At 39.8% G+C, this 15520-nt stretch overlaps 1 protein-coding gene across 5 annotated transcripts in view; it reads left to right on the forward strand.

Annotated features, from left to right (window-relative positions):
- Positions 1-9363, forward strand: part of LOC134348997 (short transient receptor potential channel 6-like) — a 120569-nt gene extending 111206 nt beyond the window's left edge. For all 5 annotated transcript variants that reach the window (XM_063052830.1, XM_063052828.1, XM_063052825.1 and 2 more), the window contains 2 exons: positions 6749-6824; positions 9094-9363. In XM_063052830.1, the coding sequence (XP_062908900.1) occupies positions 6749-6824; positions 9094-9218 (201 nt within the window). In that variant the 3' untranslated portion in view covers positions 9219-9363. The remainder of the gene's footprint in view (positions 1-6748; positions 6825-9093) is intronic.
- Positions 9364-15520: the final 6157 nt, after the last annotated feature.

Raw genomic sequence — 15520 nt, forward strand, 5'->3', positions numbered from 1 at the left:
CTATGACATGTTCTTTGGCCTTGGGCCATCCACCATTGCTTGTGTTTTCGCAGCACACTGGTGCATCAATGGTGTGACCACAGTAAGTGATGCTTGATTTAAAGACTTCAAACTTGTTGTGTCATGCTCTGAGCCCATGATCTTCTAATCATTTTAACGCTGTCTTGAGATCTTGGAGATGTTTGTTATCATCCTCACCAGTAACCATGATGTCATCCAGGTAACACTGCGTGCCTGGGCGCCTTCCAGCACTTGGTTCATATTTTTCTGCCAGAATCCAGGTGTAGATGCTACTCCAAAAACCAGCATATTATAATGATAAAGCCCTTTGTGAGTGTTTATGGTGAAAAATACTTTGGATTCTTCTTCCATCTCCATCTGTTGGTACGCCTCAGCTAAGCCTACTTTGCTAAAATGTTTCACTCCAGAAATATTTACAAAGATATCCTCTATTCTGGGCAGAGAGTATTGATCAATTTTCAGAACTGGGTTGATGGTGACCGTAAAATCACAAATCCAGACAAACCCTTTTTCATGGCTACAGGGACCACTGACATTGCCCATAGGATCCGCTCACCCTTGGAAAAAATTCCTTCAGACACCATGTGATTTAGCTCACTACTGCTTTATCATGGATGGTATAAGGAACTGGATGGGTTTTGTAAAACTGAGGTGTGGCATTTTCATTTAACACTGTTTTATCCTTGATATTTTTGAGTTTTCCAATGCCATTCTTGAACACAGCTGTTGCACCATTCAGCACCTTTCTTAATTCATTTTCGGTTGAATCTATTGGAGGGATGTAGCATGCAATAAGTGAATGGATCTCCAATCAAGTTGTAGTTGTCTCAGCCCACAATACTGGCTGTCCATATAAGCTCAACCTGCAGGCTTCAGTTCAGCTTCATTGAAATGCCATCAGACTCATTTTGTGAAATGACTGAAACAGGATAGCCAATGTCCAATACCATTTTAATTAAATTGCTGTTCACTTCTGGTGTAAGCCCAACTGATTTTTTAAATCTTAGTTTCCACATTGTAAATCTGAAGCCTGTTCAGTCCTGTATCACTATCATCATTATCAGATTTTTAAATTTACAACATGCAGATTAGTGCTCTTTTTCAAACTGCAACTTGACTTTGTATCATTTTCTCTTCCCTGTGCAATTTATTTATTTTTGTCTATCCTACTTACTTTTTGTATGTGTCCTACTTTGCTGCATTTTCTGCAAGTTTCGCCTTTAAATCTGAATTGATCTGATGTATGTGAGCCCCTGTCACAACAATAACACAATTCGTTTGGCACAGGTAAGTTTCTATTTGGACATTGCAATTCTGCTCACACACACTTTCACTCCTGGTAACCATTCAATTACTTCTCTGTATGCTGTTTCCATTGATACAGCTATGTCAACTGCTCTTTTAAAAGTAGGTTGTGCTTCAGTTAGGAGCCAGTTTTGAAGACTTACTTGCAAGATTCCTCAAACAAAATGATCTTTCAATGCATCATTAAAACCATCACTGAACTGACAATGCTCAGACAATCTCTTCAATTCAGCCGTGTACACTGAAATGGGCGTTCCTTCTTTTTGATCCTGCTTATGAAACCTGAAGCATTCTGCAATCAACAATGGTTTCAGTTCTAAATGTTTCTGCATCACTTTCACAATATCAACAAAGCTCATTTTGTCTGCCTTTAAACCCAATGCCTTCAGCAAAATTGGCACTTGGTTCTCATCGGCTATTCCATTTGTTTTAAAATACTACTTAATTCATTCAGTATAAAAATCCAGTTATCTGTTGTGTAATGGAACGTGTCTATCTTTCCGAAGCTGCCAGCCATTTTAGCTTTTTTAAATGATTATTATCACCCGATTCTCACTGCTTATGAACCCATGAATTCTTCCATTTTCTGTCTTTTTTTAAAACTCAGTTGTGTCTTTTCATCCAAAGAACATGTGCTGATTTGCTTTTTTTAAACTCAAACATCTTACCATGCTTCAACAGGTAGGCAGTTGTCTTGGGATCGATTTAAAAAAATACCTTGTTGCCACTGTTTTGTTTTGTAATTCCAAAACATTATACTAACTAAAAGGAAAACAAGAGAGCCAGGAATGCATGTCTAACTTCAGTTTTTGCTTTAAATGAGGCACGTATGTATCAATTGGTAGCGTGATGACGTATGCATTTCACACACTCATGCATATAACCCGCAAAGCATCATGTAAACATCAAAGAATGATTAATCAAACAATATCTTTGATATTACTCATATTACTGATATATTAAATACATAAGACACACAGCAGTGGTTCTCATTGTGAGCCATATGTTCCCCAGGAGGCCATGCCAAATTCATATGGGCCACAAGTAAAAAAAATTGTAAAGAAAATATTTGTCTGAATGGGGCAAGATAAGTTTAATGTTTGTAATGGAATATTACTTAGATATACAGTATAAATAAAAAAAGAAATGGATATATTGGAACTCTGAATGAAATGAATGGTAAAATAAGCTAGATGTTGCAAATGAGGTCGCAAAACAGCTTAGCCTGTGTGTGTGTGGTGTAGCACGTCAATGGTCATCTCTGCTCCTGTTTGACCATGCACAAATCACCATTCACACCCTGTAGGGGGTTCCACTGAGCCCCTATCCTATTCAGAGCTTTGAAATAGTTTTATTTTTCATATATACCTGTGTCAATATACTTAACATATAATAAAACTTATAACCTGCTCAAACATAAATATTGATTGTATATTAGAATAATTAGTTTAGCAACTTGTGAACACAATGGAGAGTGGGGGCCACAGAGGTAAATGAAAGTCACAGGAGGGCCACGATCAGAATAAGGTTGGGAACCACTGGCATACAGTTCTGGTCGTCTCATTATAGGAAGAACGTCAAGGCTTTGAAGAGGGTGCAGAAGAGGTTTATCAGGGTGCTGCCTGGATTAAAGAGCGTGTTCTATAATGAAGTGATGAACAAACTTGAGTTTTCTCTGGAGCAGCAGTGGCTGGGGGAAAAAGATTGAGAGGCATAGATAGAGTGTACAGGTAGTATCTTTTCTCCCCCAGGATTGAAATGTCTAAAACCAGAGGATATGCACTTAGATAAGGGGGTTAAGTTCAAAGGAGATGTGAGGGGCAAGTTTTTAACACAGAGAATGGTGAGGGCCTAGAATGCTGTCCCAGGGGAAGTGGTGGAGGCAGATACATTAAGAACTTTTAAGAGGTGTTTAGATAGGCACATGAATATGAGGAAAATGGAAGGATATTGGCACGGTGTAGGCAGAAGGGATTAGTTTAGTTGGCTATTTGATTACTAATTTAATTGCTTCAGCACAACACCATGGGATGAAGGGCCTGTTCCTGTGCTGTACTCCTCTGTTTTATTTGAAGCCGCTGTTGTAAATGCAACTTTAATCCCAAAAATTGGTGAGTTCATTTCATTGTAGTCAAGATGCCTCAGGCACCAATTTCCATTTTAACACAGGTGAGACGTGGTGAAATGCAGATTAAGTAATTAATCAACTCCTGGGAGTAAGGTTAATCACTGAAGGCTAAATAGACAGATTTAAACTATTCAGGCTTAAGGAATTCTGAATAGTTTTTATTTTCCTGTGCTAATACTAGAATGTGAGCAAAACACTTGTGAGCTGTCCCTAGCACACCCTTGGGTTGTGTTGGTTGTTAATGCAAATGATGCATTTCAGTGTATGTTTCAATGCGTGTATGATAAATAAATTAATTGGAATCTGATTCTGAATTTAAAAGGAAGGGAGTAGGACTAAATTAACAAAATTACTGTGGTTTTTGTAGATCAGGAAGATCAGAGTTGTTTCCCAAAAGTTGAACAATCATGGTCTAAAATCCTATCCATTCCATAGTCACTGAAGTCTCCCAATCTGTCCACCAGTCCTGTGCAATCATGCTGTCCTTCAGCCATGATGTTGCTACTTTAACCACATGCTGTCCGTCCCATGATCTCTCTTCCACTAGAATTCATTCCCGCCACCCTGACCACTAAAACTTTACTATCTTTACTGTGGTCTTTCACACCAAGCTGTCAATCAAACTTGCAGACAGCCTGAAAATTGAGAGAATCCCATGTTTAAAAATGCTGCAGGATGCTTCAAAATAAAACATACTTCCAATACTTTATTTGCTATTCCTTCCTTCTCCTATCTCATTGTGAATTATGGCACCCATCTTCCTATCTGTAATTCAGTACCAAAAGAGGGAAGCACATTTGTTGCATGGATATTTGAGGCAGGAGCTGATCTAGGATCTCAGATGCTGCTTTACTTTCTGATTTCTTGCAGCACATTGCTTGTAGCATTTTCTCAATATTAGCCATGACTATAATAGTAAGCAAGTGAGGTTTTAATATAATGGCTTTCCCAGGCAGTTCAAGAGCAGTGGATTTGGTGGATATAAATGTAATCACGATGCTGCCTTTAGTTGCTTGTAGTCAGATCTATTATAACTGCTCTGCAGTCTGCTAAGATTAGTAGTGCAGCGTGCTATGTACTGACTGCTACACATTTTCCTAGTGTCAGAGTAAATTCTGCAGTTAACAATATAAACAGATGTGAGACTTTCCCATGCTATTGTTAAATATCTTCTTCAGAGTAAATAGCATGTGTTCCAGTGCCCCACAGACCCAAAGACTACATAACTACTTCTATTAGAAGACATCCTGTGAGAAGTCAGTCTAACCTTCATGCAAAGTGACAATGGTAGGTTAGCGTGATCTGTGGCATAATTGTGCAACCAGGTGGAAAGTAGGTTTACTTTAAAGTGCGAATTGAAAAATAAATGAGAAAGTCAGCACACCTTTCACAATTTAATTATTTGAGAACACCTCATGACTGTGCAAGACTATAATTAATTTCAAAGTCTTTTTAAACCAACAATACTGGTGGTTAGATCATATTTTTGAGAAAGTTTTCACAGAGCCTTCCTGTTCTGTTCTTTAAAACTCATGCCCATAAATTGGGCTTTCAACTATTTTCATTGTGCGATTAAAACAATGTTGCATTTTGCACTTGAAATCCCCATTTGCTGGGTGTCTCCAAAAAACTGACTTGTTAGCCCCTTGCTAGCAGCCACCGAATTCCGTGGCGATAAACCCACCTTTCTCCGGCTTTGTACGTATAGGGTGTATACGACTTTGGTCCTGCCAAATCTGTGAGGTTGGGACATCTCACCCACCCAAACCTCGGTTTGTGTGAATGCTGTGTGATTTACTGCCCCCGGCAAGAAATAACAGATCATACACTGCATACAATTAAAAAGAAGTATACTTAATAATGTTAAGTTAAGCCAACAGTTATTAAATGAAAGAAAAAAAACAAAAGGGCACATTACTCTTTAATAGTCAATCGTGCACTTAAGTTGGAGCTCACCCTTGAACTTGTCTGTCAGTCACACGCTGAACCCTCGGTCTGCGTGAAAGCATGCACCACCTTCCGAATGTCGCTCGAATTCCATCCTGAACACTCCTTGAAGCCATTCATCTGCACAAAGCACCTTGTGCAACAGGGACAGCATTCCCAGCCGTCTTCATCCCGCTGTTTTCTCCCAGCTCCTGCCAACAGAGACCTCTCCGTCCGTGTCTGCCAGAACCTCCTCCCAAATCCGCCATCCTGATTGGCTGACAGCACATTCCTAAGTTGAATAACAACACTTCTTATCTCAGCTCAAGCTGAGAACAGTACAGACTGCTAAAATGAAATATGTACAGCACAGCAGTAAAAATCTTAACCAGGGTCTTACACACTAAGGCATGTTGAGGTTCCCTGCTAAACATCATTAAGGTGGTTTACATGGAGTTATGCACACTACATCAGGACCTGAAGACTTCTGAATGGCACCATACTCAGCTGAACACAGCTTCTGATGATTTATTCTGCACTGATCTGTGAAGGGTGTCAATCCTTAAAGGGGTAGTCCTTAGTACAGAGACAAAACTATACCTGTGGCGGAGCAAAGGGAGGCTGCAGGACAAAGGAGAATGTTGCTACATTTAATAAAAGGGACTCCAGCATTCTTATTAGTGACATTATACTCGGAGCAAGTTCCTGTCTGCAAGGGGATCCAAAAAACACAGGGTGGCTAACACAAGAAAAAGTTGGCTGGTGGTGACTGCAGTTGCCTCTTCTACGTCTGAGACTACTCATTGGAACAATGAACAAGAAAATTCTATGCCAACACAAATATATCAATGGGTTTTTCAGTGCACTGACAACAGCCATTTCAATAGCTGGGTCATGAATTCATTAATGTCACAGAATCATTGCAGGTAGACCTACAAATTACTTTCAGCCTTTAACTACCACTTTCAGATGCCATGCAGATATTACACTTATTCAGGACTTGGTTGTGCGTCTAATTCCAAGAGCATCAAAACAACGTAGTCCTAATCATGCCAACAATTTTAGTGTTATTTGCCTGATTTTGGTTTTAAAGTTGTTATGCTTTCATTTTAACTGAATACATGTTTACAGGGTCTGTAGCTGGTACTGAATAGCTCAGAAATATAAACGTTAGGTCTGCACTTGCTGATGCTGTTTGAAGTGTCATTTCCAACCATATAGGCAATATTTTGAATCTAGTTATGAATGCTATTCAACTAAATATTACAATGAACTGCTAGCTTTTGGTACTGTGATGTGTGATTGCTCTATGCAGCGCATGCCAGTGATTTTGGGTTCATTAACTGTTTCCTTAATTCTTACGCTCAGAAAATAATGAAGCGTCTCATAAAGAGATACATACTGAAAGCTCAAATGGATAGGGAGAAAGATGATGTCAATGAAGGTAAGTCAAAGGCACAGCTGTGTGATGGGAGTGGTCAATAAATTCTTGTTCTATGTATACATTACAAATTCTGCTCACCTTAGTAATAAAGTTCTTACAATCTACAGCTCATGTTTCAGTTTTCATCAAAAGAGCAATGATCTTTCTTCATATCATTGAACTAAGCAATTAACTTCAAGGTGACAATTTCCAGGTGCCCAGAGGCTGTAAAATGACCTTTGTTCTAGTAGTTTAAAAACAAAATATTTTACAATATGTTATTTTTGAGCAACATGCCCCACTTTGCTCATCTTGCCTGGAAACCTTGTTCTAGTTAAAGTTGCTGGAACATAAACTTATCATCTGGCAAAATAGAACAGACTAAAATTATGCAAAGTAATGTAACATTAGAGTGTGGAGAGTGTAATGGTAATTTGTGTGGCTTACTTATACTGTCATTTATTTCTAAAATAACTTATTTAAATATTATATAAATCTATTTTAGAGTACTTGTGTATGCCTACATAAAGTAAACGGTTAGGTTTCTACTCTGTTGATAGACAATGGCACTTCTGAGTTGTCTCAAGTGAAGTGTGGGATGGACAATGAAGCAATCTTATCTTTCAGTTCAGTTGCAACAACCTTTATAAACCATGTACTCTAGAGAATTGCTTTATCAGTGTGATATTTATACTTGCCAAATCAATTTACCTGTGCACTCCACTGCCCCATTTCACAATGCATTCATGAGCAACCTTTGTTGAAGCAGAGTTTGGTTGGATTCAGGAATTCGATATGAAGTTCTCTTATCAATTTAACCACAGTCTCTACCGGGTCACTTATTTAATGGGTAGAAATCATACTTCATCCTTTAACAATTTGTGACGCTCGAGCATCACTTCTTGAAAATCAACCAGAGGTGAGTAGGGTGACCCCACAATTTGCCACTGAAGTACAGACAAGACTTTCTAAAGCACCAAACATCTTCCAAATTTATGTTAGATAAATCATAAGGATGTCTGGACTGGTAGTAGAAAAGTGTTAGATTAATTTTATATCCTAGGCATCTGAGTCTAGGATATTGTTTATATTAACATTAGGTGTAGGGGTCATTGCCAAGGCTAACCTTTATCACTCATCACAATCACTTTTGTTAATATGGTACATTTCTTCTGGTAAATAGAAGCTTAGAGTTTGCTCTTGAATAGGAACCTCAAAGATTTAGACTCAGTGACAATGAAGGAATGGTGCTTTGTTTTCCCTTTGTGTGACTTGGAGGCAGACTTGCAGGTCATGGAGAAGTACAACACAGGCCCATCCAGTTCATGCCGAGCCACAATAGCAAATGGTGCTATTGACATATCTTTCTAGCAAAGCCTTTCTTAGTGTTAATGGCCACATACTTTGGAGTGGCTGTTGTAAAAGCCTTGGCCCATTGCCACCGTACATTTTGCAAATGGTACACACTTCAGCCTTGGTGTTGAAGAGAGCAAATGTTTAGAATAGTTGTTATGGTGCCAGTCTGACAATGAAATTTGTTGTTAATTTGATCGAGCTTCTTAAATACTTTTGCAACTTGTATCATCCGGGAGATGAAGTGTTTGTCTCTATCTGATAGTACTGTACCTGGAGTGATATATCAAAAGTCAATAAAGGTATCCACTTTCCCAGCAGCTACATATTTCATCCTAATGAGCACAAAATTCAGCCCAACTTTTAAACAGAGTAAATGAATGCATCAAACATCCTGAGAAGAGAATGTTCCTAAGTAAAAGTATTACAATAATAGTAAAACAACTGTAAATAGCATTCAACAAACAACAGGAATTCTGCAGATGCTGGAATTTCAAGCAACACACATCAATGTTGCTGCCTTCACCAGCAACTTTGAGGTGTTGTGTAAATAGCATTCAATGTCTTTTTAAGAAGGAAATTAATGAGTGCTCGACTTTGGATTTTATAGTGTCTACATTACCAAAAGATCAAATAAGTAAAATAATTAATAGGTTAGTCTAAGTGAATAGCTGAACAGATTGTGTATTATTGCTGTGTTACTTTATTTTATGTTACCAGGGTACAGTTAGATTTTTGAATAATTGTTATCAGTTTATAATTTCCTGTTCTGAATTGCATGTTTGTGAATTTTAATCCTAAACAGAAGTTATTTTTATTCAATAGTTTAGTTTCTTAGCCTTGATTTCTTGTTATTGTATTCTAAACTTTGGACTAAAATAGTTTGGTTACTAAGTTCTCTGTATTTTTATTAATTTGCTTGCTTGTTATTTTTAAGGTGAACTCAAGGAAATCAAACAAGATATTTCAAGCCTCAGATATGAACTGCTTGAGGAAAAGTCACAAAACACAGATGATCTTGCTGATCTTATCAAGCAGTTTGGAGAAAAATTGGGAGCCTAATCAATTGACAAAGAAAACAGTTATCTAGTAACGTTGCATCTTGAACAACTCTGCACCAAATCACCAACTACAATGATAGATTTTGCATATTAATTATAATAGTGCCAAATATAATTTAGATTTAAACATATCAATGCATAGTCAAAGCAGTAGTTATGCAATAATTTGTACAATATTGAAAGTTTTTAACATATTATTGGAAAATATAAACTGACTAAAGAATATACTGTATTAAAATTTTTGTATATCAATGAAAATGTGTGTAAATATGTTTTATTTACACAAGAACAAACATATTCTTTACAACAGGCACTTAAGAAACTCTTATATAGACCATTGATGATAGTAAGATTGAGTCCTATGTAGGAGGGGAAAAGTTGTATTGAATTTAGAGCAAGTTAAAAGGTTGGCACAACATCTTGGGTTGAAGGCTTCTACTATGCTGTAGTGTTCGATGTTCTATGCTCTAAAATTCTTCTAACACGTGCAGCTGGAAGATTTTGCATCTTCTCCATCATCATTTAGACAATACACTGCAAAGCCTCTTCCAGAGATGCCTATCCTGAAGAAGTTTAAATCTGCCCTTCCACAGGAGTTCATTGAAACCCTCTCTCACTGCTCCCCCTCTGTGACTCTTTGACCACGTGCTCACCCAAACCCGCTATCACAGCCAGGTATTCTTCCTGGGAACATGCCTTTGCTGCCACATTGCGCCACATGGCTTCCAGCTGCGAAACGTTGACTGTTTACTCTTTTACATTGATATTGCCTGGCTTGCTAAATTCCTCCAACTTTAATGCCTGCACATTAAATGGAGGATTTCTCTGGCACAGAAAGTGCTTTGGAGTCATTGTTGTCATCAGTATGGCTGAGTAGTTGGCAAAAACTGTGTTGTCAATTGGGTGACATCTTCCCGACTTGTATTTCAAGAGGGGTCAAAATGTTGGAAAAACCAAGGCAAGGTCAATTTTTCAATTTGAGTTGTATCTTCATATAAATGGCCTGGCTTCCCTACCCTCAGATCCCTCAGTTTCCTCCAGCATGTTCTATGCACGATATTCCAGAGCAAAACAGTTTACAGCTTACCAAAAAGTGATTGCACTGCAGAACAATTCATGGATGAGAGGTGGATGGAAGGATATGGTCCAGGTGCAGGTCAGTGGGACTAGGCAGAAAAATGGTTCGGCACAGGCAAGAAGGACCAAAAGGCCTGTTTCTGTGCCGTAATGTTCTATGGTTCTATCTCTATAAATAGCTGGCAGTGCTACCAGAAGGGCTTTGACGACCAGTAAGCCCATGACCCCAAACTCACTGGATGTCAAGGCTTCAAAATCATACACAATTAATGTCAAAGTAAAAACATTGAAAACTACTTTTTAAAATAATTGAACATGAATGAGCACTTGCACATATATTTATGAATTGTATTAAAATAGTTAATTATGTGCTGAAAATACAAAGAAAATTGCCTTCTCCTCACCCTCTGGCACAACTGTTTCATTATGGAGCTGAGAGCTCTGAGAAGGTTTGCACTGCTTTGTAAGATCCTCTTATGGATTCCATCATTACAATGCATATACTGTATACCAGGCCTGTATTGAAATGGAGCAGAAAGCTGTATTTCTGCCTGTGATCTGGAGCAGCATCTGCCAGCTTTTATGTTCTGTCCTTTTATAAAATGACCTGAGAAGAGAGCATAACCTGGATGGAGAGGTATCTGACGATTGATGCTGCTTCCTTGGGTCAGCACCCCATACAAATGTACACAATGGTGGAGTTGGCTTTGCCTGTGATGGACTGGGTTATATTCACCACTTTTTGTAGCTTTATCCATCCCTGGGCTTTGGTGTTTCCATTCTAGGCAGTGATACAATCTCTCCACTATGTATCTATAGAAGTCTGTCAAAGCTTTTACTGACATACCATATTAATGCAAGCTTCTAGGAAAGTGGAGGTACAGTCGTGCCTTTGTGATGATACTCAGAGTACATGCTGGATAGATCTGATATGTTGACACCAAGGAATTTAAAACTACTGACCGTGGCTCATTGTTCCCTGGTTTCTTCCTTTTGCAGTCAGTAAACAGCTCTGAGAGTTTGTTCTGGCACCACTCAACCAGGTTTTCAATCTCCCTCCTATAAGCCGATTCATCACCACCTTTGATTTGGCCAACAATGGTGGTGGGGTCATTAAACTTAAAAAGAAAAAGCATTGGAGCTGTGCTGAACCACACAATCATAAATGCACTGTAAAGTGAGTAGAGCAGGGGCCAAGCACACAGTCAGGTTGTGGAATGTGAATGTGGAGGAGATGCTGTTGCCAATCAGTAGTAACTGGAGTGTTCCAATGAGGATCGAGTTACACAGGGAGGTACCGAGGCCTAGGTATTGGAACTTAATTGTGACTTTCTAGCGATGATGGTGTTGAATGCTGAGCTGCAGTCAATGAAGAGCATCCAGGCCTTGTTCTTTTTTTGCTACTACCATCAATAAGGAGATGCAGAAGCCTTAGGTCCCACACCACTAGGTTCAGGAACAGTTATTACCCTACAACCATGAGGCCCTTGAAACAGCACGACTACTCTGAACTGATTCTATGACCTACAGTCTCACTTTCAAGGACACTTTGCAATTCATCTTCCCAGAGTTATTTTACTTGCACAATTTGTCTTCTTTTGCATGTTGGTCATTTGTCAGGTTTTGTCTGTTTGTCTATGGATTTTCTTAAAATTCTATGGTATTTCTCTTTCTCTTGTAAATGGCTGTAAAAACTGATCAACGACTATAGGAGGAAGAAATCGAAGGTCTGTGAACCAGTGCTCGTTAGTGAACTGGAGGTGGAGAGGGTCATTATTGTTAAATTCCTTGGCGTTATACTATCAGAGGATCTATCCTGGGACCACCACATTAGCGCCATTTCAAAGAAAGCACCACAGCACCTCAACTTTCTTAGCGGTTTCTGCAGATTCAACATGTCATCTAAAACTTTAACAAACTCTGTAGGTGCACAGTTCAAAGCATCCTGACTGGTTGTATCGTGACCTGGTATGGCAACACCAATGCCTGAGAATGGAAAAGCTTACAGAAAGCGAGTCCATCACAAGAAAAGCCCTCCACTCTACTGAACACATCTCGCAGGAGCACTGCCACAAGAAAGCAGCATCCGTCAACCGGGACCCCCACCATTGAGGCTATGCTCTCTTCTTGCTGCTGCCATCAGGAAAGAGGTACAGGATCTTTAGATCCCACACAACCAGGGTCAGGAATAGTTATTACCCTTCAACCATCAGGCTCCTGAACCAGTGTGGATAACTTCACTCACCGCAACACTGAATTGATTGCACAACCTATGGACTCACTGTCAAGGACTGTTAGTATTATTTATATATTTATTGTTTTTCTTTTGTATCTGTACTATTAACCTTTTTTTGCACATTGGTTGTTTGTCAATCTTTATGCATAGTTTTTCCCTAATTTGATTATAATTCTTTATTCTACTATGAATGCCTGCAAGAAAATAAATCTCAGCGTAGCATATGGTAACATAGAAACATAGAAAATAGGTGCAGGAGTAGGCCATTCGGCCCTTCGAGCCTGCACCGCCATTTATTATGATCATGGCTGATCATCCAACTCAGAACCCCGCCCCAGCCTTCCCTCCATACCCCCTGACCCCTGTAGCCACGAGGGCCATATCTAACTCCCTCTTAAACATAGCCAATGAACTGGCCTCAACAGTTTGCTGTGGCAGAGAATTCCACAGATTCACCACTCTCTGTGTGAAGAAGTTTTTCCTAATCTCGGTCCTAAAAGGCTTCCCCTCTATCCTCAAACTGTGACCCCTCGTTCTGGACTTCCCCAACATCGGGAACAATCTTCCTGCATCTAGCCTGTCCAATCCCTTTAGGATCTTATACGTTTCAATCAGATCCCCCCTCAATCTTCTAAATTCCAACGAGTACAAGCCCAGTTCATCCAGTCTTTCTTCATATGAAAGTCCTGCCATCCCAGGAATCAATCTGGTGAACCTTCTTTGTACTCCCTCTATGGCAAAGATGTCTTTCCTCAGATTAAGGGACCAAAACTGCACACAATACTCCAGGTGTGGTCTCACCAAGGCCTTGTACAACTGCAGTAGTACCTCCCTGCTCCTGTACTCGAATCCTCTCGCTATAAATGCCAGCATACCATTCGTCTTTTTCACCGCCTGCTGTACCTGCATGCCCACTTTCAATGACTGGTGTATAATGACACCCAGGTCTCGTTGCACCTCCCCTTTTCCTAATCGGCCACCATTCAGATAATAATCTGTTTCCCTATTTTTGCCACCAAAGTGGATAACTTCACATTTATCCACATTAAATTGCATCTGCCATGAATTTGCCCACTCACCCAACCTATCCAAGTCACCCTGCATCCTCTTAGCATCCTCCTCACAGCTAACACTGCCACCCAGCTTCGTGTCATCCGCAAACTTGGAGATGCTGCATTTAATTCCCTCATCCAAGTCATTAATATATATTGTAAACAACTGGGGTCCCAGCACTGAGCCTTGCGGTACCCCACTAGTCACCGCCTGCCATTCTGAAAAGGTCCCGTTTATTCCCACTCTTTGCTTCCTGTCTGCTAACCAATTCTCCACCCACACCAATACCTTACCCCCAATACCGTGTGCTCTAAGTTTGCACACTAATCTCCTGTGTGGGACCTTGTCAAAAGCCTTTTGAAAATCCAAATATACCACATCCACTGGTTCTCCCCTATCCACTCTACTAGTTACATCCTCAAAAAATTCTATGAGATTCGTCAGACATGATTTTCCTTTCACAAATCCATGCTGACGTTGTCCGATCATTTCACCGCTTTCCAAATGTGCTGTTATCACATCCTTGATAACTGACTCCAGCAGTTTCCCCACCACCGACGTTAGGCTAACCGGTCTATAATTCCCCGGTTTCTCTCTCCCTCCTTTTTTAAAAAGTGGGGTTACATTAGCCACCCTCCAATCCTCAGGAACTAGTCCAGAATCTAACGAGTTTTGAAAAATTATCACTAATGCATCCACTATTTCTTGGGCTACTTCTTTAAGCACTCTAGGATGCAGACCATCTGGCCCTGGGGATTTATCTGCCTTCAATCCCTTCAATCTACCTAACACCACTTCCCTACTAACATGTATTTCACTCAGTTCCTCCATCTCACTGGACCCTCTGTCCCTTACTATTTCTGGAAGATTATTTATGTCCTCCTTAGTGAAGACAGAACCAAAGTAATTATTCAATTGGTCTGCCATGTCCTTGCTCCCCATAATCAATTCACCTGTTTCTGTCTGCAGGGGACCTACATTTGTCTTTACCAGTCTTTTCCTTTTTACATATCTATAAAAGCTTTTACAGTCCGTTTTTATGTTCCCCGCCAGTTTTCTCTCATAATCTTTTTTCCCCTTCCTAATTAAGCCCTTTGTCCTCCTCTGCTGAACTCTGAATTTCTCCCAGTCCTCAGGTGAGCCACTTTCTCTGGCTAATTTGTATGCTACTTCTTTGGAATTGATACTATCCTAATTTCTCTTGTCAGCCACGGGTGCACTACCTTCCTTGATTTATTCTTTTGCCAAACTGGGATGAAGAATTGTTGTAGTTCATCCATGCAACCTTTAAATGCTTGCCATTGCATATCCACCGTCAATCCTTTAAGTGTCATTTGCCAGTCTATCTTAGCTAATTCACGTCTCATACCTTCAAAGTTACCCCTCTTTAAGTTCAGAACCTTTGTTTCTGAATTAACTATGTCACTCTCCATATTAATGAAGAATTCCACCATATTATGGTCACTCTTACCCAAGGGGCCTCTCATGACAAGATCGCTAATTAACCCTTCCTCATTGCTCAAAACCCAGTCCAGAATAGCCTGCCCTCTAGTTGGTTCCTCGACATGTTGGTTCAAAAAACCATCCCGCATACATTCCAAGAAATCCTCTTCCTCAGCACCTTTACCAATTTGGTTCACCCAGTCTACATGTAGATTGAAGTCACCCATTATAACTGCTGTTCCTTTATTGCATACATTTCTAATTTCCTGTTTAATACCATCTCCGACCTCACTACTACTGTTAGGTGGCCTGTACACAACTCCCACCAGTGTCTTCTGCCCCTTGGTGTTACGCAGCTCTACCCATATCGATTCCACATCTTCCCGGCTTATGTCCTTCCTTTCTATTGCGTTAATCTCTTCTTTAACCAGCAACGCCACCCTACCTCCCCTTCCTTCATGTCTATCCCTCCTGAATATTGAATATCCCTGAAC

The sequence above is a fragment of the Mobula hypostoma genome, chromosome 7 (assembly GCF_963921235.1).
Source record: "Mobula hypostoma chromosome 7, sMobHyp1.1, whole genome shotgun sequence".
NCBI classification, from domain to species: Eukaryota; Metazoa; Chordata; class Chondrichthyes; order Myliobatiformes; family Myliobatidae; genus Mobula; species Mobula hypostoma.